At 37.2% G+C, this 27,642-nt stretch overlaps 1 protein-coding gene across 1 annotated transcript in view; it reads right to left on the reverse strand.

Annotated features, from left to right (window-relative positions):
• The window catches only part of DCLK2 (doublecortin like kinase 2), a 95,054-nt gene that overhangs the window by 43,308 nt on the left and 24,104 nt on the right, over positions 1-27,642 (reverse strand). The window contains exon 4 of the mRNA XM_009280273.2: positions 1,995-2,097. Coding sequence (XP_009278548.1) covers positions 1,995-2,097 — 103 coding nt within the window. The remainder of the gene's footprint in view (positions 1-1,994; positions 2,098-27,642) is intronic.

Here is a 27,642-nt window from a genome sequence, read left to right on the forward strand (position 1 = left end):
CTTTCCCTATTAAACTGTCTTTATCTCAACCCACGAGTTTTCTCACTTTTACCCTTCTGATTCTCTCCCCCGTCACACCGGGGGTGAGTGAGCGAGTGGCTGTGTGGTGCTCAGTTGCCAGCTGAGGTTAAACCACAACAAATTTCTACAGTTAGCATCCACTGCAAATCACTCCCAATGGAATCATATAAATTTCCCTCCTAATTTTGTCCCTGTTATTCATCACTACGATGTCAATGCCATCATTATGATGCCACGTCACCATCAAAAATAGTAAGTAGAGCTGCATGCCCTGCCAATCAAGTCATGTTCCACTCTGTACCTAACCTGCTTTTGTCCATTAAGACCTCCAGAGTTATTAGAGGAAGCAGGACCACCAAAGCTGAAGAGACAAAGGGAGGAAAAAACCCTCCATTACTGGGTTCTTAGAAAGGAAATGAGTCCAATTAGTCTGTGCATGGTGTAATGGGAAAAGCAAACTTATGGCCTTAAAATCTGCAAGGGAAATAATGATTTTGCCCAGACTGGGATTTGCAGCGTGAGTTAATACAACCATGCTCTTCCATTCCTGCATAAGAATAAAATTGTATCTTAGCTAGTCTAAAACTATGTTAAAAAATTACCCTTCTTGTCACCTCCACACTAGCTGAATCAACATAATCAGGCAGTTCTGGAAAAGTAGCATGCTGGCAATAACAATAGAATGGGAGCCAGCTCAATCCATCCATCCATCCATCCAAATGTACGGACCAGTGGTTAGACGTATACCTATACTTCTTGATGTAACTGAAGATTTTGTAATGAAATTATGGCATTTGTAAAAATTAGAAAAACAGTAGCTGCTTTTGCTTTCAGTTACCTGAGAGCAAGGCAAAAACACCCCTCTTATTCACAACCTGAAACTCTCCTCAAATAATCTGATGATTCTTGCCAGGGCAAGTTTTCTTTACCACAGATTCTTTTTTTCATAAAAGAAAATCAGGGTGATTCTACAGTTGAACCAATATAGACAGAAAAAACCATGTCTAGTAGGGCCTGTAGCAATATGACAAGGGGTAATAGTTTTAAACTAAAAGATGGTAGATTCAGACTAGATATAAGGAAGAAATTTTTTACAATGAGTGTGGTGAAACACTGGAACAGGTTGTCCAGAGAGGCTGTAGATGCCCCATTCCTGGACACATTCAAGGTCAGGTTGGATGGGGCTCTGAGCAACCTGATCTAGTTGAAGATGTCCCAGCTCATTGCAGGGCGGTTGGACTAGATGACCTTTAAAGGTCCCTTCCAACCCAAACCATTCTATGATTCTATGAACATGGAGAAAAACCCAACATATATATGATTTGATATTCCAAGCCAATTCTAAAACTCCCTGGTAGAGGAGAGGGCTTTTTCCTTGAACTTACATTATAAATTTTCTCTTCACAGAAAAACAACTTTTGTAAACAAGTTAAATTCATGATCTGTCAATGGTAGACAGCATAGGCACAAAGTCCCAGTCTGACTCACCTCCTTCTCCACCCAACACCCCCTACAACCTCACAATATAAACAGGCTCAACACTTGGTCTATAGCAAACAAGACTGGAATGTGTGAATTGTCTAGCAGGACAATTCAAGACCTGAAATGAGTGTCGTTACATATGTGATTTTTCAAAAATCTCATGAAGACAGCAATATGGAGATCATCTTATAGTCACAGATGTCAAAAGTGAACGTTTTTAACAGATTTTAGATCCATTAGATCCATGACTGAACCTTTTAAAATTCAATGCTGTTTTCCAAGAAAATAGATGAGGTTTGTTAGTGCATTTTAACAGACTTACAGAATCCAAACGATGGTTTGGAAAAACATTTTAATCCATAGGAAAATATATTCCAATGTGTATTTTCCGAAATCACACAACTCTTGAGGATTGAATGCAGGGGAGTGGGACGGGGAAGAGTTCTCAATGAAGTTGACTATTTCAGTGGGTTTAGGTTGTACAGTCTTACCGCTGTGATCCAACACGAAGTCATCCTGAGCATACCGGTATTTCTCAGGACCACATGCAATGAAGACATCATCATCTCCAAAGAAGTCCTGCAAGCATGTCACCTTGACAGCAAAATATACAAAGCAAAATAAACAAATGCAGTACTTTCAAATGCTAAATCCTCAGTTAGTCAGCAACAGTTAATAAGTTTGTGTTTTCCTTTTCACAGTGATACCATAATGTTCTTTTATAAAGACAGAAACACTCCAGTTCTCAAGTACTTCACCTCTCCCAATACTGCAGGAAACCTCAGGGTCAAGACTGTAAAATATGACTGCCCCTCACCTCCAAAAACACCTTCTCTTACATTTAACACCTGCGTTTTTGCCTATAACTACACATGCATGCTGATGACTGACAAGATCAGCTATAAACACTACTCAAATATCAAAGCTTCTTGTATTCTTACATTAATTGCTTATGGGAAAATCTGTCGAGTTAAAATGATTGCATCTACAAATTTATTTTTTTATGCTCTGAGGCATTTAATTTCCATGTTTTAATGTCCCGATAACAAAAATTAATTCCCCCTTTTATTAGAAGGTAGTCCCTATTCAAGAAAAAAAAGAAATACAGAGTCCCTTCCGTGCCCTTTGCAGCTCTGTCTGTTCTTAATTGCCCCAGTAATGATGTTACAATGTAGCCGGCAGTGTGCCCAGGTGGCCAAGAAGGCCAATGGCATCCTGGCCTGTATCAGAAATAGTGTGGCCAGCAGGAGTAGGGAAGTGATCGTGCCCCTGTACTTGGCCCTGGTGAGGCCGCACCTCGAATACTGTGTTCAGTTTTGGGCCCCTCACTACAAGAAGGACGTCAAGGTGCTGGAGTGTGTCCAGAGAAGGGCAACGAGGCTGGTGAGGGGTCTGGAGAACAAGTCTTATGAGGAGCGGCTGAGGGAACTGGGGTTGTTTAGCCTGGAGAAAAGGAGGCTGAGGGGAGACCTCATCGCTCTCTACAGCTACCTGAAAGGAGGTTGTAGCGAGGTGGGTGTCGGTCTCTTCTCCCAAGTAACAAGCGATAGGACGAGAGGAAATGGCCTCAAGTTGCGCCAGGGGAGGTTTAGATTGGATGTAAGGAAAAATTTCTTTACTGAAAGAGTGGTGAAACATTGGAACAGGCTGCCCAGGGAAGTGGTGGAGTCCCCATCCCTGGAGGTATTCAAAAGACGTGTAGATGAGGCACTTAGGGACATGGTTTAGTGGGCATGGTGGTGTTGGGTTGACGGTTGGACTTGATGATCTTAGAGGTCTTTTCCAACCTCAATGATTCTATGATTCTATGATTTCAAGAAGGATGGGGATATCAGAAAGAAAAATGTTTTAGACATTCTTTAAAAACACAAAACCAAAGACCTTGAAAAAGCCTCACTCCTCAAAAGTCAATAGAAGTCAGCTTGTGAAGGAGAAAAGTCTGCTTTAAAAACAATTAAAACCCAAAATGCCACAACAAGAAATCCCACCAAATTCATTCTAGCTCCCCGGAAGAAAAAAAAAGTGTTTGCAGGTAGCAAGCTATTTTTCAAATGTAACCAGATTAAAATTTTACTGTATAATCGTTTCCCTATTCTTTTTAACATTGCACACCCAAATGAGATCTGGGAATAAAAGCTATGCAGAATCTAAAAAAGTTAGAACCATTTGGTAAAACCATGTAATTAAAGCGGTAAACCAAAAAACTGCTTTTAGGGAAACTACCTTTTTCCCTTCCCAGATACTTGTCAACACCATTTGCATATTTTACCCACTGTGATAATAGTAAACATTGGCAGATCTACAGGAAGGGGTTTCTACTGCCTGCAGTATTCTGAGAAACACTCAGAATATCAATGACCCTCAGCTCTCTGCAAGAACACCCACACAGGGCATTCACCAGCAGCGCAGTTGTCATGGCAGCTAACCCAGGAATACCAGCCGGTGCCCTTACAGCAAGATCACACTACAGTGCCACATGCAGTATCCAGCATTTGTGTCACTGTGTTATGCAGCCAAAGGACTCCAGCCATCACCAAAATCCTTTTATTGTTTTCTTACCATTGCAGCGACAATCTGCTCTCATTGACGAGAGACATTTTCAGCTGTACTTGAAAACACTGCTTCTAGTTAACCGAAGAGGTAGTAATAACTGGATTCAAAAGGCTGTACAAATTTAAGAGTTTTGCTAACATGGGATTTATTCCTCTCTACCTAATCTCTCCTAATACAAGGACTCATTATCATTTCCACAGATTTTAGGAATCCAGCAACCAACTCAAACGCACCACTACAGGAAAAGCTTTCAGAACACTTATCCCAGTAGCACTGCTGGACAAGGGCAGAGATGATCTGTGAGGCAAAAGTTCACACCCAAAGCCCCCAAAACTGGGTGCCATTTCCACAAGCTCTGCCAACCCATCACTGCTCTACTCATGCCCCCAATGCCCTTGCAGTGCTGTTTCAAGCAGGTTAGAGTTAAATGCTGTGGTTTAGCAGAGCCTAAAATTAATCTTTCTGTTCTGATTCAAAGCCTCCCCCTCACCCCTTAACCCATCCAGTCTAACAACCGAGCTGAGAGTAAGAGAGGAGAGAACGACAGGTCTTATGTCAGAGTCTGGGAATACACAGGGATGTAACTGCATGTGGCATCATCCTTTTGTTGTTCACAGAGCAATTCTACAAAGGAAGGGTCAGATCTGTACACAAAAGATGACAGGAGTACCCTTAGAAATGCACCTTTAAATCTTTTGTAAATGGCTATTGGGGAGGGAAATAAAGAACTTTAAGAAAGGTATTAATTTCCATAGGTGCTTTCCCACATGTTCATGTATAAACAGTTTCCCCAGGCAAGAATACACAGGAGTAATCAGCAACATGAGTACCAGTGATCAGATAAACTGCTGCAGGTGGAGCAACAGCACCTGCATCTTGGAGCTCAGGCTAATTCCAGCCTCTCAGTCTGCTTGCACGCTTTGTACCTGACCTGCGTGACTTCCACCTGTCAGTCACAGACCAAGACAGACTTTAGCTTACTGTAAAAGATACTAAACTACACTTATAAGTGGAAGCCAGATAAATGCAAGTATGAGAAAGATTTACATAGATGCTCGCTACATTCCAGCAGTGAATACTGGAAGTCCTCCTCCTTCCTACAAATAGTCCAGACCGGCTACACAGAAAATATACAAGAAAAAAAATATTGAAAAAGTGTATTCAACAAGGAATAAAGATCTGCTAGAACTTACCAATCCCCAAAACCCACACATTATGAGATGAGGGAAGTATTTTTAAAACCAAGTTCATGGAAATCTTCTGTTTTCCTAAAAGTACAATCTAATGTTTTTTTTTCTAGGCCTTTATCATAACAAAGTCAAAGGAGCAGCTTGCAAAGTGCAAACAGAGGCTAAAATAAACAGTCTTCATTTCCTACAGAATTAAAATTAATGTATATGTTGCAATTAATGATAACAGTTTTTTGCTCACTTAGGGTGCAAAAACCTATTAAGGGAAAGCTGAAATGAATAAATTGTTTGCATGGGATTTTTGAATGCTGCAGGTCCACCGTGGTCTAACTTGCAAATCACACAATTCCACTCCAAAGAATATCTATACTTAGATCATATAGCAATTTTTTGTAGCTTTGAGCAGAGTTCAATCAGTCTAGAAATTTAAAAACAAAAAAATTTTGAACACTTTTTTTTTTTTTAGTTTCATTAGCAGTAAAACTTGTGCATATGAATAGCATGTCAGTCATTCCAGTAAGTTAGGGATCAAAATTTGGTTTGTCAAACTAGTGTACGACAAATGCTGCTTCTCTTTCCACTAAGTATCTATACTCTGTCTTACCCATTCTGTTTTGCTGCACTTGGTGCTAAAAGAACTGTTCAGTCCTTCAAAACATTTCCTAAAATGTCTTTCAAAGGAAGATGGTATTAGCAAAGCTGCATATAAGTGTACCATAGCAAAAATAGTCAAATATGTAGTCATTCATTCAAGTAACAACTCTCTTGCTAGTCCTGATGCTGTGAGCTTCTATGCATGAAGTTGAAAATGTAAAAAGCTTTATACACCTTGAAGAGGTTAAGCACCAAAATTAGATCTGATTTTCAATAGTGTTGAGAGCTTCTTTAAAATTACAGTCATTAGGTCATTTCTGAGATTCAGATCTGGCCAATTCCTAGTTTACATCCACAAAAGCTCTATACAAGTACTCAGAATGCATGCTTTCCATCGGTGGCCTTGCAGTAAAGCTCAATCAGAATGTCTCCTCTCCTGTCTGTGGCTTTAATTACCACAGATAATGCTCTTTTAAAAGAACGAGATGACTATCATTTGTTTGTCCACAGGGGGAAAAAAAAAAAAATCTATTCTAAATCTCTCTTTTTTTATGGAAGGCATACACAGAGCTGCACAAGGAAGTTTTTCAGGGTTTATCATTATAGCCAACACTACAAAGGCTTACACCAAAGGAGTTTCACGCTTCCATGAATTCTTTTTTTTTCCCCCTCACATAGAAAAGTGAAATATATTTTGAAAAACTGCTTTAGGAGCACTTCAGAAAAATGTTATCTTGTTAACTCTGGATGTTTCAATTAACATGTTTAAAATGTGTTAAACCCTATTTATTTCTAAATATCCTTTCCTAGCCAAACATCGCCTATGTTCTGCTGGTAACTCCACCACCTTCCCTTTATTTAGAACAAAAAGTGACTTACTGGTGCTCCTCTGACAACTCAGACTGCTATCAGGTTGTCTTGTTGCACTGCTTTTGTTCAAAATATGTCACTATGCACAGCAGAGTAGTGCTTATTTGGATAGGACTGGATTGGACTTGTATTCAGTCCTTTAAGAATACTTCTAATGGCTTAGAATTACAAGCAGGAATATAAGGGAATAGGGAAAAGCAAAAATGTTGTGCAAAAAGTCTCAGAATAAATATAACTGGAAGTCAACATCACTTTTTTTTTTTAGTAGGGTCACCCACAGCATTATTGCGTGTCTGTTTCAACAGAATCGTTCACTTGCATTCTCACCATAGCTTTCTGAGTTGATGTGCAAATGACTCTGGGCATCACTGCTTCCTGATGGGCTCAAAAAGGCTGTGCTCACCATTAGACTGAAGATCAGAGGACAACATAATTCAAGTGGCAGCACCAGGAGAATTAAATTGTAATTGGCTTCAACTGCAAGAAACCCAGGCAAGTATGGAAGAGGCTCAATGATCCAATGATTCAAAACTTGAATTGCTTGTTACAAAAAAAAGCAGTCTTTTCTCACAAAACTCCCCCCCCACCTTGAGGAAATCTTGGGAGACTGAAGACCTTTCTAACAGAGGTACATAATACTAAATATGCATTATGTTACAGAAGTGGCATGACTAACAGTAGTTTGCAAGACCATTAATGGTAAAAGCACTTCAAAATCACACAGCTGGAAGCAAAAAAATGAGGTTTACGAGCAGAAAGAAATGAACCACAAACTCACAGGAATGGGCAAAAATGCATGTCAAAATGTGAAAACGGGGTGTTGAAAGGGAAGGGAGAGAAACACATCTATTTAAAAAAAAATCAGTTTCCTGATCCCCTGGCTCTCTACTAGTGCAGTGTTTTAATGTCACATACACCCATCATATAAACCTGTTTTAAAAGGTAACTGTTTCTGACAAATATTTATAACCAAAAAAGTTTGCTCTTTCCAAAGAAATACTTCTTCAGTCAGATCAAGCTACTGGACTAGAATATACAAATTGTGATCCATACAGAAATCCCTTTCCCATCACCATCACACAGACCTAGAAATGTAATTTACACCAACCCTTACTCCCACCTCTGAATCTAACAAGCAGAAGATACATTCCCACCAGAAGAAACATGAATAATGATCAATCTTTTATAGACAGAATTCAACAGGTATTTAATGATTGTCCTTTATAATGAGGTTACAATTAAAAAATTGAATTATATAAACAGACCTTTATCCACAAGATATTTGTCCTCTAACCTCCAGAGGAAAGAAAAAATACTAAAACAAATTGGAGCGACTGACACCATGGAGGTTTTATAAACACCTGAAAAATTACTAAAGAATTCAATTCCCCTCAAATCTTTAGCACTAAAGAGAGTTCTGTAACCATGTATCAACACCTTCCAGTCAGGGGCTCACTGGATAAATTATATTTATTCCAGCCCTACAAATGTGCTTCATTCTAAACGTAGAAGGAAGAGCTGTAAAGACAAATAGTTTGGCTCAATTTAGTATGGCTGATTCATTTTAAGTAAGCAGCAACAGGACTGTACAGTTTAAGTCTGAAGAGCCACACCCTGTGTCTGGGGAAAGCTTCTCTGGATGACTAATTCTCTACATCAGCTGAAAATTGAACTAAAACATCAAAACTGGAAAAGATATGCAAGATTATTTGTATTTAACAATGGAACAAATATTTATATCTACTGACTTCAAGAAAACAGGATACAGTGTAAATATTTTAAAAAGGAAGCACATAACATAGGAGGCAAAAGGAAAACTAGCATGCACAGTAACAGCTGGATTTGTGTATGTTTTCAGCTCAGCACTAGTGACAGGCATTTGAGGCTGAAGTTCTAAAAGAAATGCAGTGAGTTTTTTTCACGAATTGCTGAAAAAAAATGCAAACAATTTGTTAAATGTCAGCGTGACAATTCTAGATATAACCTCCCTGCTACCACCTTCAGTGTGAGGGGTCTCCACATTTCTGCTGGGAAATGCTATTCCTCTTTGACTGGGACAGATTACAGCTATGCGGTCCTGATGGTTTTGCCCTTTGCCCCTCGCATCAACCTTTATTTCTGAGTAAGCAAAAGTCAGATATTTGTCTATTTTGCCATCCAGGTCATACTTGTAATCATCATTTTTGTTTTCCCTTTTCAAATAAATTTAGCACTGCCACTTCCTCTTCACTGCCATACAGTCTCATGAAAATTCTTGCAGTGTTTTTGAAGCTGTCAGGCTTATAGTTCAAGGGTTTATGCATGTCCTAAAGTGCCAAATGCAAGGAAAGCACTCCTGCAGAAACAGGCCAGTTGTCTGTTTTCTATTTCAGTTCCATCACCAACAGGGGCAGACTTAACTTTCAAAAGGAAGAGTTTCCTCTGGGCAGCCCCAGGAACTCAAAAAGGAAGGTGAAAAGGGCATTCCCACCCTTTCCTACTGAGCGCTGTGATTTTAACACAGATTTTCTTACCTTGGAACTTCCCTTTGGTCTCTGCACTTTCACAGAAAAACTTCACCAAGGGAAAGGGGGTGTATGTGTTTAACCAATATTCTTAACTACTTACTAAGCCATCAACATCCTTCATGACTGAAACCAAGACCGGCACGAAAGAGGTTCAGTACTAGCTTAAGGCAGCTATTTGCCTGGTTATACTGAGTCACATTTCCTGACATGTCTTCAGTAAACGGCGAGAGAATAGCCAGGTGGGTAGCTAGAATATACCCAGGAAGTAGAAATACAGAGAAAAGTCAAACCAATGAGCCCCTGACATTCCCTTTAAAAAAAATACTGTAATTGCCAGTATTCTTTTTTAATTAACAACCTATTCATTTGGAAGAAATGACAAAGTGTCGAAGGCAACTATGTTAAGTGATTTAGACACAGGCAAAACCAAAAAAGAGCCAAGCAAGTATGGAAGCCCACATTGTACACAAGAACAGCAACAAAAAACACTGCTATATCAGATACATAGTAAACCTGGAAAATCAGATCAAGGGATAAGATTCCTGCTGGTATAGAGAAGAAGCACCTGACACTTGCAAAAACTTCTGTTTCTCACCAGCTTATGTTCTCTGTGACAGCTCTGCTACAGAATCTCTCTGGGAATTCCCAAATTAAACAAAATTACACACCAGAAGGGTAAGCAAGTGACTAACCTCTGATGCAATGCTTGAAAGAGCTCAAACGCTACTAAGACTGGGCACACCTGCCCAAAACAGCTATAGGGTAGGCTGGGGAGTCCTAAAGCTTGAGGACATATAACCATGAGCTTGATAGACTCTAGACACCTTTCCTACTGGCTGTAGCTATGAGGACTATGCAATGCATCATAGTAACTTCCCCAACAGTCAACTTCCGTAAGGTCATTAGCAGACCAGGAAAAAAGAAAAATCTCCTTTGTTCTCTAAAAATAATTGGAATTAGGTCAAATACCTCTTAATTTCTGAGGTTCAAATGCACAATTATTTTGTCTGCAACTAAAACGTGAAATACAGTAACAGAGATCAGATCATACAGAAAGAATGCAAAAGTATTGACTGTGTTACAAAATTAAAAAGTTCATTACCTGATCTTCTGTTATATGACTGTGCATCTTGACCAGCAAATTTACTTCAGATTTTAAAGACTCTTATTTTCCTTTATATTAATCCTCTATATTTCTTGACAAAATAAAGAAACTTTAAAAGTGGGGTTTTTTTGTTTGCAATTTACTCAGAGGCCTCCCCAGCTCTGCTGGACACTGCAATAAAACTATATAATAAATCTGATTTCTAGGTCAGAACTCCCACAAGACTGATTTACCATTTAAGGTTTGGCATCTGGCACCTTTTTGTCATTATCTTCAAGTTTATTAAATTCAGTAAACAGTGAGAGAAAAACTAAGTTTTCTGTTTTTAAAAATTTGCAAACGTTGAATTTGCCTGCCTTGGATAAAGGCAGCTTGTTAACCTATTTAGGAAAAAAGAAAAAAAAAGAAAAAAACCCCAACTATTGAAACAAAGACCATAATGAGAATAATTCTTCTATCTGGCACCTTTTTGTCCTTTCCTTCAAGTTTATTAAATTCAGTAAACAGTATGAAAAAAACTAAGTTTTCTGTTTTTAAAAATTTGCAAACGTTGAATTTGCCTGCCTTGGATAAAGGCAGCTTGTTAACCTATTTAGGAAAAAAGAAAAAAAAAGAAAAAAACCCCAACTATTGAAACAAAGACCATAATGAGAATAATTCTTCTAGGCCAGCTTCCTAAATGACTATTTAATCAATGGCTGTGTCACATTATTACAGTCATCATTAGAAAATGAACCTCCTTTCACTGATACTCCGTGATGAGGAACAGCAGTGAAAAAGGAGGAGACAAACCCTTCTGTCCCACAGGGAATCTAAAGAGTAAGAAAGAAAACAGAAATGTTAAATCTTTGCCTGCTGCCTTGTAAACAGAAAAAGTCTGGCAGTAAGCCTAGGAAACGCCTAATACAGTATGACAATGCAGAAAGACTGCATAAACAGAGCGGTCAGCTCACCACAACTCAAACAGCTATACAGCTATTGGGAACAGATGACAGAATAGCGCACATATCACATTTTAGTTTTATTTCAATCTTAAACAGATTTTTGCATATATTTTTTAACATCTCGAAGTTTAATTCAGAAAATGAACACACGTGGAAATGGAACACTGTATTTGGGTGTGATTCAAATAGATCATCCTCACTGCAATGGAAATGACAGTAAGAAAAATAAGCTGTAGAAATATGCACAAGTTAAAATGAGTTCCTACACGTATCTATTTCTTAAAGGCTTCCAGTACTGTAGGACTTTCTGACAAGGTCCATTCATCAGTTTTTCCAAAGGGCAAAACTGATCCCTTTCTGCAAAATCATATTTCAAGTATTGCACCGATTATGTGCAGCTATTTAGATATCAGATAACTACAGTTGAAAAGGACTAAAATTATGGAAATTGTGAATCATTTTGAATCACACTGTACAACTCATCTATCTCTGTAACACAAAACACCCCAGAAAAACCCTTCCTGCAGCATTATCTGCTAGGGATAATCTCTCTTCAAGAAGAGTCAATCATTTCAGTATATTAAACAGTGAAATTTAACGTCATGCTTCTCAATTTCAAGAGTTACACAAAGAAACAATAGCCTTACTAAACATGGAATAATTGGAAATTGGAAACAGATAATTAACAAATGCAGCTTATGATATGACCATAATCCAGTTTGTCTGAAGAGAAAAAAAAAAAAACACAACAGTATTTCAGTTACAAGACAAGGATTATACCTTTGCCCATAGATGCATTAATCACAGCAGCTCAAAAGTCAGCACAACAGATTCTTTCCTTAAGTGGCATAACTGGGAAGCCTAATATAGAACCAAAAATAGTACCTGACTTCACACAGCTAACCTTCCATCTTACCACTGAGTAGCTAGGCTAAAAATAAAAGCTACTTGTATTATGAAAGAACATTAAAAGAAAAAGTGTACATATAAGGACAGATCACTGGCTCATCCAATTCAGTAAAATCTTATGGATTTAATGACACCCTGTTCCACAACACAAATGCAGTTAAAATATGTTATACCATTTTTTTATCCATAAAATTACCCCTTTTGCACTATTATAGAAATCGGTGCCCTTAGCTAATCACCCAACTTGAAAAACATGGCATTCACATTCTATGGAGAACTTAAAAAAATGAAATCATATGGCCAAATATTCAATGTACTTTCATTTCTCTAATTCTTTAGATCAGAAGAGTTGCTGTGGCATGCGGTGACAGTCTACTGCAATCCAAGGTTTCCACTGTTCATGGGCAGACACTATTTCCTAGAGAGGTTACAGAAGCAGCAGTTCTTTAAATGAGAACTATTTTTCCATAGACAAATAAGAAATTCAAACTCAAGTGTTTGTGGCCAGTGCAGAAAGAATAAAAGAAAAGGTAGAAATCTGGAAAGGTCCTTTGATGAAGGGTACAAATAAATTTTTGTGAATCTTTAAGCTTTAAATGGAAATTTTGGTTTTGCACTGGAACAGGTTGCCCAGAGAGGTTGTAGATGCCCTATACCTAGAAACAATTCAAGGTCAGGTTGGACGGGGCTCTGAGCAACCTGATCTAGTTGAAGATGTCCCTGCTCATTGCAGCAGGGTTGGACTAGATGACCTTTAAAGGTCCCTTCCAACCCAAACCATTCTATGATTCTATGGTTTTCCTATGGCTTGAATTGTTCATGTAGTAGCTGCTAAAGTCAGGTTTCTGTTCAAATTCTATTTAAAAAATCAAATTAGTAACTCTAAGATTCAAAATATTAGTTGAAATGCATGACTCACTGCAATTTAATGTTGTTACGTAGAGATATAAATATCTATTGTTTTCTGAGTTCCTATGTCAGGGTTTCAGTCTTGTACTCATTCAAAGCGGTTTTTCACAGCACTGCAATAGGAGGGGAAGAAGTTTAGGTACCCTGTAAATTCAGGTCTCTCTCTCAGTTCTGTCCCCGTCAGATATACCACTTCACATAACACGAATTCTTGCTAAAATCCATTGAGCTCCTTGCAGACTAGAAGGATTTCACGTGTATTTTAAGTTTTGGTCATTTAACACTTTTAACCCTTAAGTTACTTCATTTAATCAGCATTCTGTCTGTTTCAGTACAACAACTGCACTTCCAACTAACCTTGCAGTTCTGTTTTTATAATATTAGCTTATAGGTTTTGCAATGCTAATTGCTTGCCATACATTCAAACAGCATGCAGACCTTTCAAAGGCATTTGATTCTTGAAGTATCCTCCTCACTTAATTGCAAACTGAAAATACAGAAACAAAATTAAGCTTACGGATGCTTCCATTCACCATTTCAAACGACATTTCACAGATGAAATAACAGAAATTAAGTATAAAAATACCGCCATATATACTGTGAAGGTATTTTGGGCTCAGCAAATTAGTTTCCGTGCTTACTCTGCTTTGCCTGTCATGCGCTATTGAGGTCTTTTGAACTTGTATGCAACATCTGGAACAGTTATGCTGGGCTAGGGGCATCAAATAAAAACAATGAGGATATAACTGATTAATCGAAAGATTAGATACTCAGAAATGAGAGAAAAATTACTGCAATACAGAAAGCTGTACTTGCAACTGGCTTTCAGAGATCCAATTCAATGCCATTAGCTCCCAACTTCTACCGACATTATTTCTAAGTCTGTTGATGCTGCTTCTGAATTGCTTTATTACACAGATAAACAGATGTAAACCATTTGAAAATGTAGAAACATTTTTGATTTCATATTCAGACAACAAATGGATTACGAAGACAGTGGAAAAGTAACATTTTCAGGCACTGACAAAAGGACAGATGTATCAATACTGTTATACCAGAAGTCCTGCCAGAAAAAAAGGTGTCTTCATCAGTTTCTCCTTAAAAACAAAACGGAACAAAATCTCACACACATTTCTTCCTTCATGTCTGAAAATGTCCTTCCTTTGAACAAACGTCCACAAGTTTCAGAAAAAAAGCAAAATAAACACCACCACCCCCAGAAGCACAGAACAAAACCAACCCTGCCCCCTAAAACTCTCCAGGCCACGTAACTACAGAAAAGAAGTGCTAAGCCCCATTTCTCAGTCACTAGACTTTTGTGGCATCTGCTGTAAGGCTTGGGTGAAGTGTTTTAGGTATCCTATTTTAAAATTACACTATATTACACTTTTATTGCTATACTGCTACTAGCAGCTTGGAACTTGACTTTGGTGAGTTAGGCAGAGGATTTAGGTGACTCAGTACTTTTTTGAATTAAAGGCTGAGTCAGTGTGTTGGGTTTTTTTTAGGCAAAGTGTGAGTAAATTGGAAGGTGAAAAAGATGTATATAGGGTCATAATTCAGCAATAAACTACTAAATATTAAAAAACCCTAAAGCTGCCTGGATGACTCTTTCTGCTGAGCCAGAACATCAGAGACGCTGCTGAACGTTGGAAGCATCTGATAACATCGTTTTGTGGATCTCTGTATCAATTCTATGACAGGTGCTTTTGAAATGCATGAGAAAGATCATTCTGTTTTGAATTAATTAGCTCAGAATCATTACTGGTATCTGGAAATAAATTTTCAGAGAGCAGGAACAATACACCATAGATTGTTACTGAAGATCCATTTCCAAACCACTGAATTTTTTTTTTTTTTGGAAGAAACTTTAAAAATATATTCCAGGCCTCCTTCTATAAGATACTGAACTATGAAGTGTAAAATGGAGCAAACACGACCTTCAAATCGTAACATCAACCACAGTGAAACTCAACACTGAAGGCCAGTCACTGAAGGCTCTGCTACCCTCAGAAAACAGTGCTGGCACTTTAAAAGAATTTTTCACTTTCTTCCACTTATATTTGGCAATACTTGAATCAGTACTTTCTTCCAAACTCCTACCATTGAAAGAGCAAATGAAAACCATATTTATTCCTGTAATACAAATCTCTTCTGACTTTAGAATTACGTAACTGTGACTTTAGGTAAATTAGGTTTATGTAATTCTAATGGAAGGCCCAATGCAAAATTTAGGTTTGTATAATCTTGAGATTTTGGCTGACCAAATCTTTTCAGTGGTTTGGGTTAGTCTATTTTTCCAAAATTTTACTTGAGATAACTGCTGCTAAACTGCAAGTCTCCCAGGTTTATGTTTTTCCCATAATAAAGTCAGAGTTCACTAAATACATTATTTTATCCAGAGGCTGTTTTTTCAAATAACCCTTTTTCCTCTATATAAAAACTACTTAGAAGCATTAATATATTACTGAAAGCCATTTAAATACAATGAGAAATGTGAATTGAGATACAGCTGTTAATTTCAAGTTGTTGGTGTTTTGGTTTTTTTTAAATCACTAGTTCATCAAGCATTGCATCATACTTTGTCTTCACGATGCTTAAGACCTCATGTATCAGACCTCATTATTTTCACTGCATTGATCACATTTTTTTCAAATACAGAAAACCAGTAAATGCAGCAGTAGAATCCCTTCACATTCCTAGTCATATTATGTACAAAGCTAGCCAGTCTGGAAATCACTAATCACCTATTTCTGGTTAAATAAACAAAACCACAAACAACAAGCAAAACCCAGTCTGCTTCAAGCTAAAACTAAGACCAGGCTATGAACTGGAAGCAAGAGTGGAGATACCATCATTTTTTTCTCATTAATCACATAACAGCAAGAGCAGTTATGAGAGACTTTTGTGCCTGCTAGTGCCACTGTGTAATATAAATAATACTGCTTCACCATTCTGTGAGGGTTTTTTCCATTTAATTAATTTTCTTTAGCATTTGTATATATCTATCATACCTGTTTTCAACTTTGATGAAAGAGGATTTTTTAAAAACATTACTTAAACTGCAAATATACATAAAAATGTGAACTATGTTACAGTTTACAACAAAACTGGGAACAGATGAGGGTTCCCAGCTGTAATACATACACAGCTAGTGACATGGAGATCACCTCCAACGATACAGAGGATGCTCCCTGTGTTCCTGATCCTAAGGTATTCTGGGGCAGCTAAGAATAGCAAATGCAGCCCCAACAGGTGAATTGCCTGCACAGAACTGGAAGCTACCGTAGCTGCAACACCTCTCTGGCATCTTATGATGTTCCCATCACAGCTCCCAACAAGTAGAATTAATCAAGGCCCAGCTCAGTCTGGCTGAATCTAAGCTGCAGCGCTGATGCCTTTGCTCTATGCCCCATATTCCAGTTGAAAGAAAATGGTATCAAGATGTTCAGTCTGGCTCAAAATGTACCTATCATTGCAGCTGACGGGAATACCTATGCAAATAATTCGGGAATCCTTGGATTACAGGTTTTTTTCATTACCATTATCAGGATTAATTTGCAAAACAGGAAAAACTTTCAAATTCCCTCCTCCTCCTGTTCCTAAAAAACAAAGCAATGTCCTCACCAAGACTAAGCAGACATAAGATCATGGCATAAAGAGCTGAAAAGTGTATTTACAATAGGCTTTTAATTTATTCTGTAATAAGATAAAAATAACGTTGAGGTTGGAGATGATAGCATCTGCATACAAGTTCTGAACTTGACTGTGCTAATATGGACTCCATCTCGCACAGACAAATCCAGGGTAGCTTTAATCTAGCCATATTGAATACTAACAGTAGCAATGCTCCAGCATAAAACTTTGCAAAAGGCAATCTGGCATCCTGGGTACCAATACCAGCAGCTGAGGCCTGGGCTGCTGCCAGTTCACTGCTGTTTGTATCAGAGCCAACTTAAAGCCACGCTGCAATTGCACCTATTCACTGTCTAGTGACCCTTCTGGAACTGAAATGTATTATAAACTCACCCCTGCTCCATGCAGAAGGGAGGTTTGTAGTACAGACAGCTCCACAGCCTGCATCTGGGTACACAACTGCACAGAAATGCACACTGTACACTAGAGTCTGCTTGCAATACAATAGAATAAAAGGAGTATGGGCAGTCTCTTAATAACACAAACATACCTTGCAACTAGCAGCAGCACCCGGGAGTGCTATTTAGTAGCACATGAGGAGCAGATACTCAATCTGCTCAGAATTACATAGGCTTTGAAGCAAACGCTGCAGCAGGTTGTCATTGTCACAGACTTCTGATACATACAACACACATACAACAACATGGCACCAACCCCATTCCTCCAGTTTTCTGCAGTCAGGTCAAGATTTTATTTGCTCCATCTCCCAAAAGTATACAATGTTTGGAGAAGCATCCTAATTTAAGAAGCACATAGTGCGATTCGTCTTTTTTCTTCCTGCTAACTTCCACGTATGGCTTAATATACAGTTAGTTGTCTGATCCTGAACAATCAGATTTAAAAAAAAAAAAAAATGTATTTCTTATTTGACTAATATTTTGTAGGTACCTTGTGTCAGAAACAGAAACACCTGAATTTTTGTCATTCTCTTCTTCCTTAGACCACAAGAATCTTATACTCTCCAAAAGCAGAAAATGCTTCCTCAGGCATGATCTCTGACATCCTCTTCAAATGCTGAAATACCACCAGTCTTGAGATAATACAGACCATAAAAGGGTAAAGCAGGCACTTAAACAAAAACACGTCAGGGTATCATCACTAAATCTCACACATCAGTTACACTAACAGATTCACTTTATACCTCCCGCTCTTGCAATTCCTCCCATTGAGAGAATTTCTGTCCATACTTGAGTCCAGATTAGAATTTCAACCACTCCTACGCTTACTTACAGCAGTTATTAGCCTTAATCCATTTAGTCACTATTGCTAAAGCAGGAGTATAGTTCTGGCGACTACTCCTTCATTATGAGGTTATTGGTGTCCTTATTTCTACTCTCAGGGTCTAAGGCTTTTGCAAATATTCCCCAATGCCTAAAGAGCTTCCTAAGCAGCTTCTGGAAGCATACATTGTTTTTACTAGCTCTGGGTAGAGTTTCACTACATGTGCCAAGCAGATCTCCGTGGGGCCCTGTCAGCGATCAACTGATTTAGTGTTCAAAATTAGAACCCAAGCCCAGCTACATTTGGCAGATTCACTGCAAGAATCTTAATTCTTATCTGCATTCAGCATATCCAATCATAGTTACCTGATTTTACCTACCCTGACGTTTTCTCTAGTGGTACATTAAAACAGACTGGCAGTACAGTGCACTCTGTACAGTGCATTAAAATGGGCTGGCAAATACCTGTCTGACTTGCAAAGCCTTCCCCAAACAAGAAGCTCTCTCAGAAGCTGCCTTAAAGAAAACGCCTAGAGATATGATTTGTATTGATACAAAACGTCTATTCGACATTAACAAGTCTTTTTTAATTCAGTTGCAAGTGGAAAGTCTAAGGGATAATAGGCAACATGTCTCATTCATTCCCAAAATAAGGGCATAATGCTAAAACGTTTTCTAGAAAGCATATACTGGATCAGTGGAATATTTTTTTTGTTTTGTTTTTCTGAGCCTCCACAGAAATATTTCTAGTGGAAATGCAGATCCCTGAGAAGGGAATTTAAAATTATCAGCTATTACTTTACTATTCCTAATTAGCTTTTAGAAACCATCTGTTTTCTATGAACACCATGTTGAAACTGCTGCTTAGAATACCATATGGAAAAGTTAACTGCAACTCCAGGAATCCATGGTTCACACTGCATCTGCTAAGTATTCCATAGATGTTTCCCCAACAGGCTTTTCTTTTGTGGAAAGGGGACTGTAGCAATATTTTTTGTTATAAAACTCTTTGCTTACTAGTCTAAAAAAAATCCTTTGAAATTGTTATACAAATATTTACATTCAATACATGGCAGTTACATAATGGTGCCTTTAAAGGAGTGAGAACTATTAATAAAGGCGGAGGTACTCAGTCATCCTGAAATCTGTTTACATGCAAGGATTGAACGCAACTTTCTGCAGAGCTGTATCAAAGTCTAAAACTGATTTTTACAATTCCTTTATTGCATTTAAGACCCAGATCAAACAAAACACGACAGCTCAGTGCCTGCAAGTGAGCAATGGTCAGATTCTCTGGACTTGAGCTGATTTTTCTCAACTCAGTATCTATCAGTACATGTATTCCTGAAAGTCTATCTGGAGAATGCTCTAAAAGATACAGTATGAAGTGCCTGCAGTACAAAAAACAAGTTCAGTGAAAGTTCTTAGTCCTCCTGGGAAGATTCTTTTCTCTGATTTGGTTCTTATTTATAATAAGGATAAAAACAGTTGGCTTAAAAAAAAAAACCCACATACTTAAAAAATTCACAGCAGAAGTGCAATCTCCCCCTACACACAGTTTCTCTTAATATGCTTCATGTTTAATTAAGTACTGTCAACCCAAATTTAAGTTTACACACAGAAATGTTCAAATATTGCCCTGTGCATCAGCAAGTTACTACTGCGAGAAGTGTATGCAGGGAAGTAAAAAGTGAGTGAGACTCAGCAAGAATAGAAAAGCAGCAAAATTTAAGAATATAACAGTTATGAAAATAACACTATTTAAAACATATACATGTTTCATCTCCCTCCAAGCTTATATTAGAGATGGGAAGAGCAAAAGTTTAAAATATTTTTATAGAGATGAGGTACTTTATGGCTTTTTAGCGAGTATAGAAGTTATAAAAGTAAATCATATTAATTTTAATGCCTCATAGGCTATATACAAACATATCTACCCTCAGCCTCTAACTGTGCCACCCTCTTGGCCATGCACTTCAGAAGTTATTCCAGTCATTTGTCAACTCAGAGATTTCACAGTAAATACTGACTTTTTCTGTCAAAATTTGCAAATTTCACAGACTTTTTTTTTTAAATAAAGGCTTTTAAAATAAAGGCTTTTACTTCAGTCTACTTCAGTTAAGTAGACTGAAGTAAAAGCCATGCTTATTGTGTGTCATTGTAAACTCTTTTTATCCAAGGCAAATTAATGTAGAAATCCTCTACGTGGATTTATTGTCTGCCAATATGAAGTGCCAGATGCTGCATCAGCTTTTTCTGAAACTGTCAGGTTACATTCTTTTAAAGAAACACCACAAAAGTGCCTTTCATTTATTTCATGATGGCCCCTCCAATCTCTACTTCACAATTCCTGGGAAACTCAATTACTCATTCTTTACTAACATTAAGCTTGTAAAATTCAGCCAACGGAAAGTAAAACTTGAACCCACTGAACTAAGTTAAATTTAAAAAATAGTCTTCATTTGACAGAATTCCTTTCTTTTGTAATGAGACTGTATTTACCTAATTTGAGTGTTTTGAAGCTTCAGTATTTCATCAATTAAAAATCAAGAAATATTTTTCATCAAGTTGCAAGATTACTTATTCTTTCAATACAGTGTCTTAAATAACTTTTATTACATCCCCAGCCAAAAATTCATAATGGTTTTCTGACAGATATGCCATTAAAAGATTTTATAATTACTCAATACTTTGTTAGAACAGCAACAAAAAAACAAAAACAAACCCTATTGACATCACTAGGTTACAATGTCCATTTTTTACTAAAATCCATTCCACACTGGAGGAAAGATTGCAAGAGAGGAAGGAGAAAAAGCAAGTGAAAATTCACAGTCAAGTCATTTTGCTATTATTTATAAAAAGCCCATACTATCACTCTGAATAAGGTAACAACACTCTATTATAATATAGAGAGTCAGCATTTATGGTAACATTGATGCAATTTTAGAATTACTGAAATGTTACACCTGTCTTTCAGTACAAACTGTATATTATCACTATTAACCAAACAAAGAACATTCCTTAAGTAAAGCATTTACACCAAATCCAAATATACAAAAAAAATATTAAAAGCTGTGGACACTCACAATCCTTTTAAGTTAGAAAGATGGCAAAGAGAGTGAACGTGTAAGCAGGTAAGTTTATCCCTCAACTTGTATGTTCAACTTTGTACAACTAACACCTTGCCCAAAGATGCATTCATTTACATACCTTCCCTAGCACACGCTAAACTTTACTGATGGGGGGGGGCAAGACGGGATGTGTGTGTGTGCACAAAAAAAGCATGCCATATTTAGAATGAAATCACTTGAGGGATTTCCAAGGCTATCTTAATACAACACAATAGTAGAAACAAAACAAGCAAACCAAATGTAAATCAAATTCCATCACAGCGGTCATGGAGAAGGGTCACAGTGAATTAGAGGAAGGCAGACATCAAGTTGCTGCTAAAGTGGTGATGCAGAACAAGTAATTTGCAACCAGCAATTTTATAATCACAGTTTTACAAATGAAGAGCTCGTCAAGTGTTATATACTTCAAGCACACCTATGCACTAGTGAAAACGTGCAGGTATTTTAGAAAATTAATTTCTCAAAACTCGATTTTGCCCTGAGAATTTAATTTTTGAAATAGTTGGAAATGTGTTCATGAGTTTGGAGATTTTTACTATAACCTAATATATCAATTTCTAAGAACTGTCAGCCAGATTTAGCAATCAAAGAATCTAGTCTAGTAGAATATTAAAAGCGAACAATCTGTTTAAACTACACTTTCTATTAAAAAAAAGAATTAGATTTGCTATTGTTTTGAGGATACAAATTCAGAAAACAATTTTATTTATGTATTTTACAAAATGACAAACTCAAATATGGTACAGAATGCTACTGATGAAAGTCACTTTTCTCACTAACACCTGGTAATATACTATTAGAGTAGGAGTGTCCTTGTTAATATTCCATTTCACAGAAAAACTGCACTTTCTATTATAGCAAGCAACAATTAAAAGAGAACTTTTATATAATAAGACAAAATTATAATTTGTTCCCTGCCAACTGAGGACAATTTACAGATAAGGTCCTCTCACAAACATTCAGGTGTCATACACACAATATCTAGCCCTTAGCTAAAAATAAAATTTTTTGAGTATGCTAATCAGAATAAAAATGACTCACAATATGAAGGAGGATGTATTATCTAAAACACTTTGAGATTAATTATATATGGATATATAAAACACTGAGAAAAAAATAAGGTCACAAAGAGCCTCTAACTTCAGTCTCATCCCTAACAAAGTAAATTTACACAAGAGGTATTAATATTTATTTCTCATGTCACACATGACAAGGCTTTTTTAGTTCAGTCCCAAGTCAATTTTGAACTTCACATAACCCCTTTTTTCCACCATACAAAAGAGGAAGCATTATAATTCTTACTTAGTGTACTAGCAAGGATTCATAGTTGGCTCTGCATGTGAAAATATTGGATCCTAGCTTTCCTCTTCCATCCTTCCCCAATATTTACAGCAACAAAGCACATTTGTTCAGAGCAATGAGAATTTCAGCAAAATGTCCTGTTGCCAGGACCTGTATCAATTCCCACTGGCTTTGGAGAGAAGGACGAAACACAGCGTTTACAATTTTGGAAAAATTTTGGGAAAAGATTCCATTTAAAAGATAGATCCACTTCTATCAGGCAAACAAGTCAGAATACAGACATATTTTTCCTCCAATGCACATGTGTTTTCAAGAGAGTTTCACCAATAAACTCTGCTACAGACAAAGGGAAAAAAATGAAACACAAACCACACTAAAAGATTTGGAAGTCATTTCAGATATATGCTGCGAACTTGAGAGCAGTGAAACCACTGGGAGTCATATTTAGCAGAAGTATCCAAAGCCCTACTCTCACAGTTTATCTGTTGTCCGGAAAATATACCTCAACATGTATTGAGCATTTGTGTCCAAACACTTGAGAACAGCCAGGGCAGGTATGCATCTCATTTTCCTTAGATTACCAGTTGACTTTTTTTAATTATAATTTATCTTTTGTAACTAGAAGAGTAAGTAGAAAATGGTTTGTACATGACAGCAACATTCTCCATAGGATAGTACCATGGACTATACTGTTTCCTCTTTTAAGGGAGGCTTTTGATAAACAAATGATGCCCTCCACTCCCAACCGTCAAGTGAAGATCCTGGTGTCAGGGCTAACGTAAGCTGCTTTTATTACTTATTTAAGAATCCTTATTTAAGCAAGATGGATAAACTGAAGTTTTCCATTTCAGATAAGCATTTAGGCACTACCAGGCTTGCACCTACCTCCCAACAGATGAAGAAAGAATGTCTAGGATGTGACACAAGGATCTTCCCCACTATGTGTGCATGAAGTAGTAATCTTGGAGGCCTGGCTATTAATAGGTTTGGAGTTCCTCTTCATTCTGGAAACCTGCTGGGTTCTGAGTTGATAAAAATCCCTGCAGAGTTTTTTGCCACTAATATGCGAGCAGTGGAGTAGTTTTGTGTACCTTGACTTAGCAATGCTTATACAAGGAATGCATTAGACTAAGGAGGATTAAGGAGAACTAGAGCAAAGAAAGAAGTGTAGCTGGATGGCACTGTGCTCTGGCTGTTCTCTCTCCAATCAGAGGTAGCTCAGTAAAAATCCAAATAGCTGTGAGGCTGTCCTTTATTTCTGTAATGAGTATAGGAGTAAAGAGTGAAAAACCCCTCTCCCTAACAGGTCAGATGTCCAACACAATTTCAAAACGTTTTTTTCCCCTCACACGGAGGAGATACAACTGAACATTGAGTTTATAAAGTAAATCACTGTTCTACTTGTTCTCACTAGAAAACTACTTTCATTAAATTAGGTCATCAGAGACTGAAGGTTTTAAGTGTTGTGATCTGGCCTTATAGACTCTATTTGGCTCATCATATTTTAATAATTTTAAAACTAGAGGTGCTTTTCTTTCAGCAATCAGGCTGAATTTTCAGACAGACCCTCCCACCATACTTGATAACTTATACTAGTGTTTACCTCCAAATAAATCTTATTTCTTACTAAGGACTGGGAACAGAGACTTCTCGAAAGCCTCAGATAAGACTAACATAGATGCTAAACTCCTAATCATTTTTAGAGGTACATAATGCCTCAGTGCTTCTGGGAATTTTCTGTTCATGTCTTTTGATTTGTATTGGAACAAACAAAATGGCATCTGGTAAGGTTTTTTTTATTTCCATTAATATATGTGTAGTGTCAATCATACTTTGTTACTTAGGTCTTAAATGAAGATGAAAAACTTCCTTAAAAAAAAAAGTTCATCTAATCTGCATTTCTCTACATGCAGTTTTTGGCAAAAAAAAATTGTTACACAAAATCATGACCAGTGAACACTAATATTAGAATTTATTTTATATCTCCCATACATTAAGATATATCGAAGATGGAGTTACTGTGATGGTAAATAAAGTTCCAAATTAGAAACTTACACCTCACACTGATTATTGCCAAAATACGTAACCCATGATAGTTACTTTGGAAATTCCAGCCAAGTGTCTGCAATTCATAAGTAGTAGTATCAAACATCTTCATTCACCCACTTACTATAATACTTCTCTAAATTTTGTATATTTAGTGACATATATATGGGAGGAAAAAAGAAGTTGTTTAAATATAAGTTTCATAAATACATTTTTTTAAAGTCAAATATTTGAAAAGTAGAAGACAGGAAAAAATTATGTGCAAAAGATGAAGTGTGCTGATAGAAATCAAAAATGTATTCATGTGCCAAAACCAAGCAAATCTGTAAAATAATTACTAGTTCAAAGAGTATTTGAAGCCCTCTCAGATCCTAAAAATTACTCAATAAACACCTTTGCATCTTAGATTGCACCTTCTCTCATGGGTTTCTCCATAATGTCTGACAGAAGACAATGATGAGTTTCTCACACATCCAATTAGGTACGTCAGTCCAAAAGCAAGAACAAATCCCTTTCAATAAAGGAGGATTAGTGCTTGGACTAGAAGTGTGTTCTTAAGCAGGCATCAGACTTCAAGTAATAACAAATCCATTGCCTATACCAACAGCCAGTCTGATACTAAAACTCCAGGAAATTTTATTATTTGTGTATGAAAACAAAGGAGGACAAAATACAGAGCTTTGTGAATCAGATTTCATCATTTGTTCATCTTCTTCCTCTTAGACTTCACAAGCTTACAATACTGATTTTACTGTATTTATGCTTTAAGTAAAAATATATAAAATATGATATATTATAAAATGTACAAGTATATATTAACATAAATATCACAAGTATGCTCTAATACATAAGTTTTTACACACTGACCTTCTGTATCCGAGCTTGCATGGATACCTGCAGAAGACAGACAGATTTCCCTGCTTAACCCCTCAGCTCCAGGGAAGCGGAGAGAATATTCTTCCCCTTGAGGCAAAAAAAATCAGCCACAATGAGAACTGGCCAGAATACTTAAGTCTACCAGGAACCTTCACTGTGCCATGCTTCCTCTTATGCTCATATAAAGCCAATTGTGGTATATGGATTTTGTTTGCAGAGATGGTTTTCTGAGTCAGATGTCAGGTACACCAGTGTGTTCTCTTTGCTCAGAAAGCCAGAACACTGTCCAATTTCTGTAATTATTTTGGAATAGCCCATCTAAAATTACTTGGCAGAGTAGCAGAGTAGGTGCTGAGGATATAAAGAACATTTTTCATCTCTCCCACTCTTTCTCTGTAATACACAAACATTGAAGTCCTGAAGTTTCACGGATTAGCAGTCTTCAGTTTGTTACAGGTCCTGGGGATGGATTTCTGACTAGCAGTGTATAGGAGAAGGACACGGTGGACATTCTTGTGAACTATTCTGGGCATAAGCATATGAGCTTGCCAATGCCAATACAGGCGATTGGATATTCTCAGCCATGCTGTCCCTCCCCGTCCTATATCTCAACAGGCCGTTTACTTCTGCTATTCCTAAAGTGATTATATGAAGGATTCTAGTTAGTAGTTACCTTTACATGTACCTTGGCTGGATTACTATTCCCAGTTGTAACATGATTGCAGGAAAGAAGAATTTGGATTTAAATGCATCTGAAAACTGCCCCAGGTTCTAGGAAAACCTAGTAACCAAGTATTCAGAATCCTTTTGTTTATAGCACAGTATATGCTAGAAACATAATATATAGATTAGAAATATACAGAAATAGAATATTAGAAATATATTAGTACAGCTAATCCAAAAAAGTCATACAGCCATGATGTCTCAGTATCAATATGAGTAGTACCCCAACTGCTCAATCAAATGCCCTTCAAAGTCACTCTTCATTTCTGCACGAAAAAGGAGAAACAAAAATCTGAAACTTGGTAATAAAGCAAGTATGTCAGAGCGAAAAATACTAATTTTACAAGCTTCTTCTTGCTGTCTGACACATGGGAGGAAGGGCCTATAAGAAGACAAAGAATGGGAAAATCAATTGCCTCTCTACTACCCCCATAGAAGTCTGGTAAGAAAACTATCACCAAGTGCACACATTATATTCCAATTCTCTTCACAATAGAAACGCTACTTCCTGCCTCAAAAAGCAGTATATACTTGACGGGGCGAGAATACACCTACCCATCTGATAGCAACTAGATACAATGTCAATCAGTCTGCAGTCAGACCAGACACAGACCACCTCCAGGTCTGTAGCTTATACAGATCAAAGTTAGCTGGTGTCAGATGTCTGCCCGTACAACCATGTAGGCATATTCTAAGTGTCTGTATTATTGGGCCCCTTGCAAAATATAGGGAGAATAAGGCAAATACTCTTAAATGTGGAGTTGGATCCTACTTAGTCTATGCTTGAATCTCTCTTGTTCAATTTTATTCAGATTTAAATGAACCAGAACCTTGATTTCTTTAAAAGAAAAACTGCAAGTTTTCCACATGCAAGAAAACGGCACCTTCAGAAAGCGCTTAAAGAGGATTCTGGCTGTCTGGTACTCAAGCATCTTTATTTTTCTTAACTAACTGGCCTATTTTCCAATAATTTTATCCAGACTGGAACTCCCTAACTAAATACTAGTTGAGTTGGAGGTTAGAGATAAGAAGGGCAAAGCCAAGAAATGCCAAACCTACTAGCCCAAAATTCTAACTTGCCATTTAGTTTACAAGTTATGTTCTATTCTTTTTGCTTTCTTCTGAAATATTTTAGTTTCTTCAGAAAGCCTTCCATGATTGCAGAGATACCCCATGTCACATATCAATAAAACACCAAATAAATAGAACAAAATAAGTATTTAAGAACACGGCATAGATTGCATATTTACACAACAGTTTGTAAACAAGTGTTATAAGAACACTGAATTTCACTGCCTACAGTGAAAACACTTGAGTATCACTCCTTCCTATGCAAAGCTTACTAACTTTAAGCCACAAACAGGGTCATTGTTCCATTTAAGTGCTGGGAAGCTCTTTGCTTTTAAAAGTTGGCTTGTGTTGCTATTACTTCAACATTACTTTCCCTTCAGAGTCTTCAGACTACTGTGTTTAAAGGTTCATTGCAAATTAATCAGCTAGCAATATTTTAAAGATGAATATTCCCTTTCCTCTCTCTGACAAACTGTTTCATGGTTCCTCCCAT

The sequence above is a fragment of the Aptenodytes forsteri genome, unplaced genomic scaffold (genome assembly GCF_000699145.1).
Source record: "Aptenodytes forsteri isolate BGI_AS27 unplaced genomic scaffold, ASM69914v1 Scaffold227, whole genome shotgun sequence".
In the NCBI taxonomy this organism is placed as follows: domain Eukaryota; kingdom Metazoa; phylum Chordata; class Aves; order Sphenisciformes; family Spheniscidae; genus Aptenodytes; species Aptenodytes forsteri.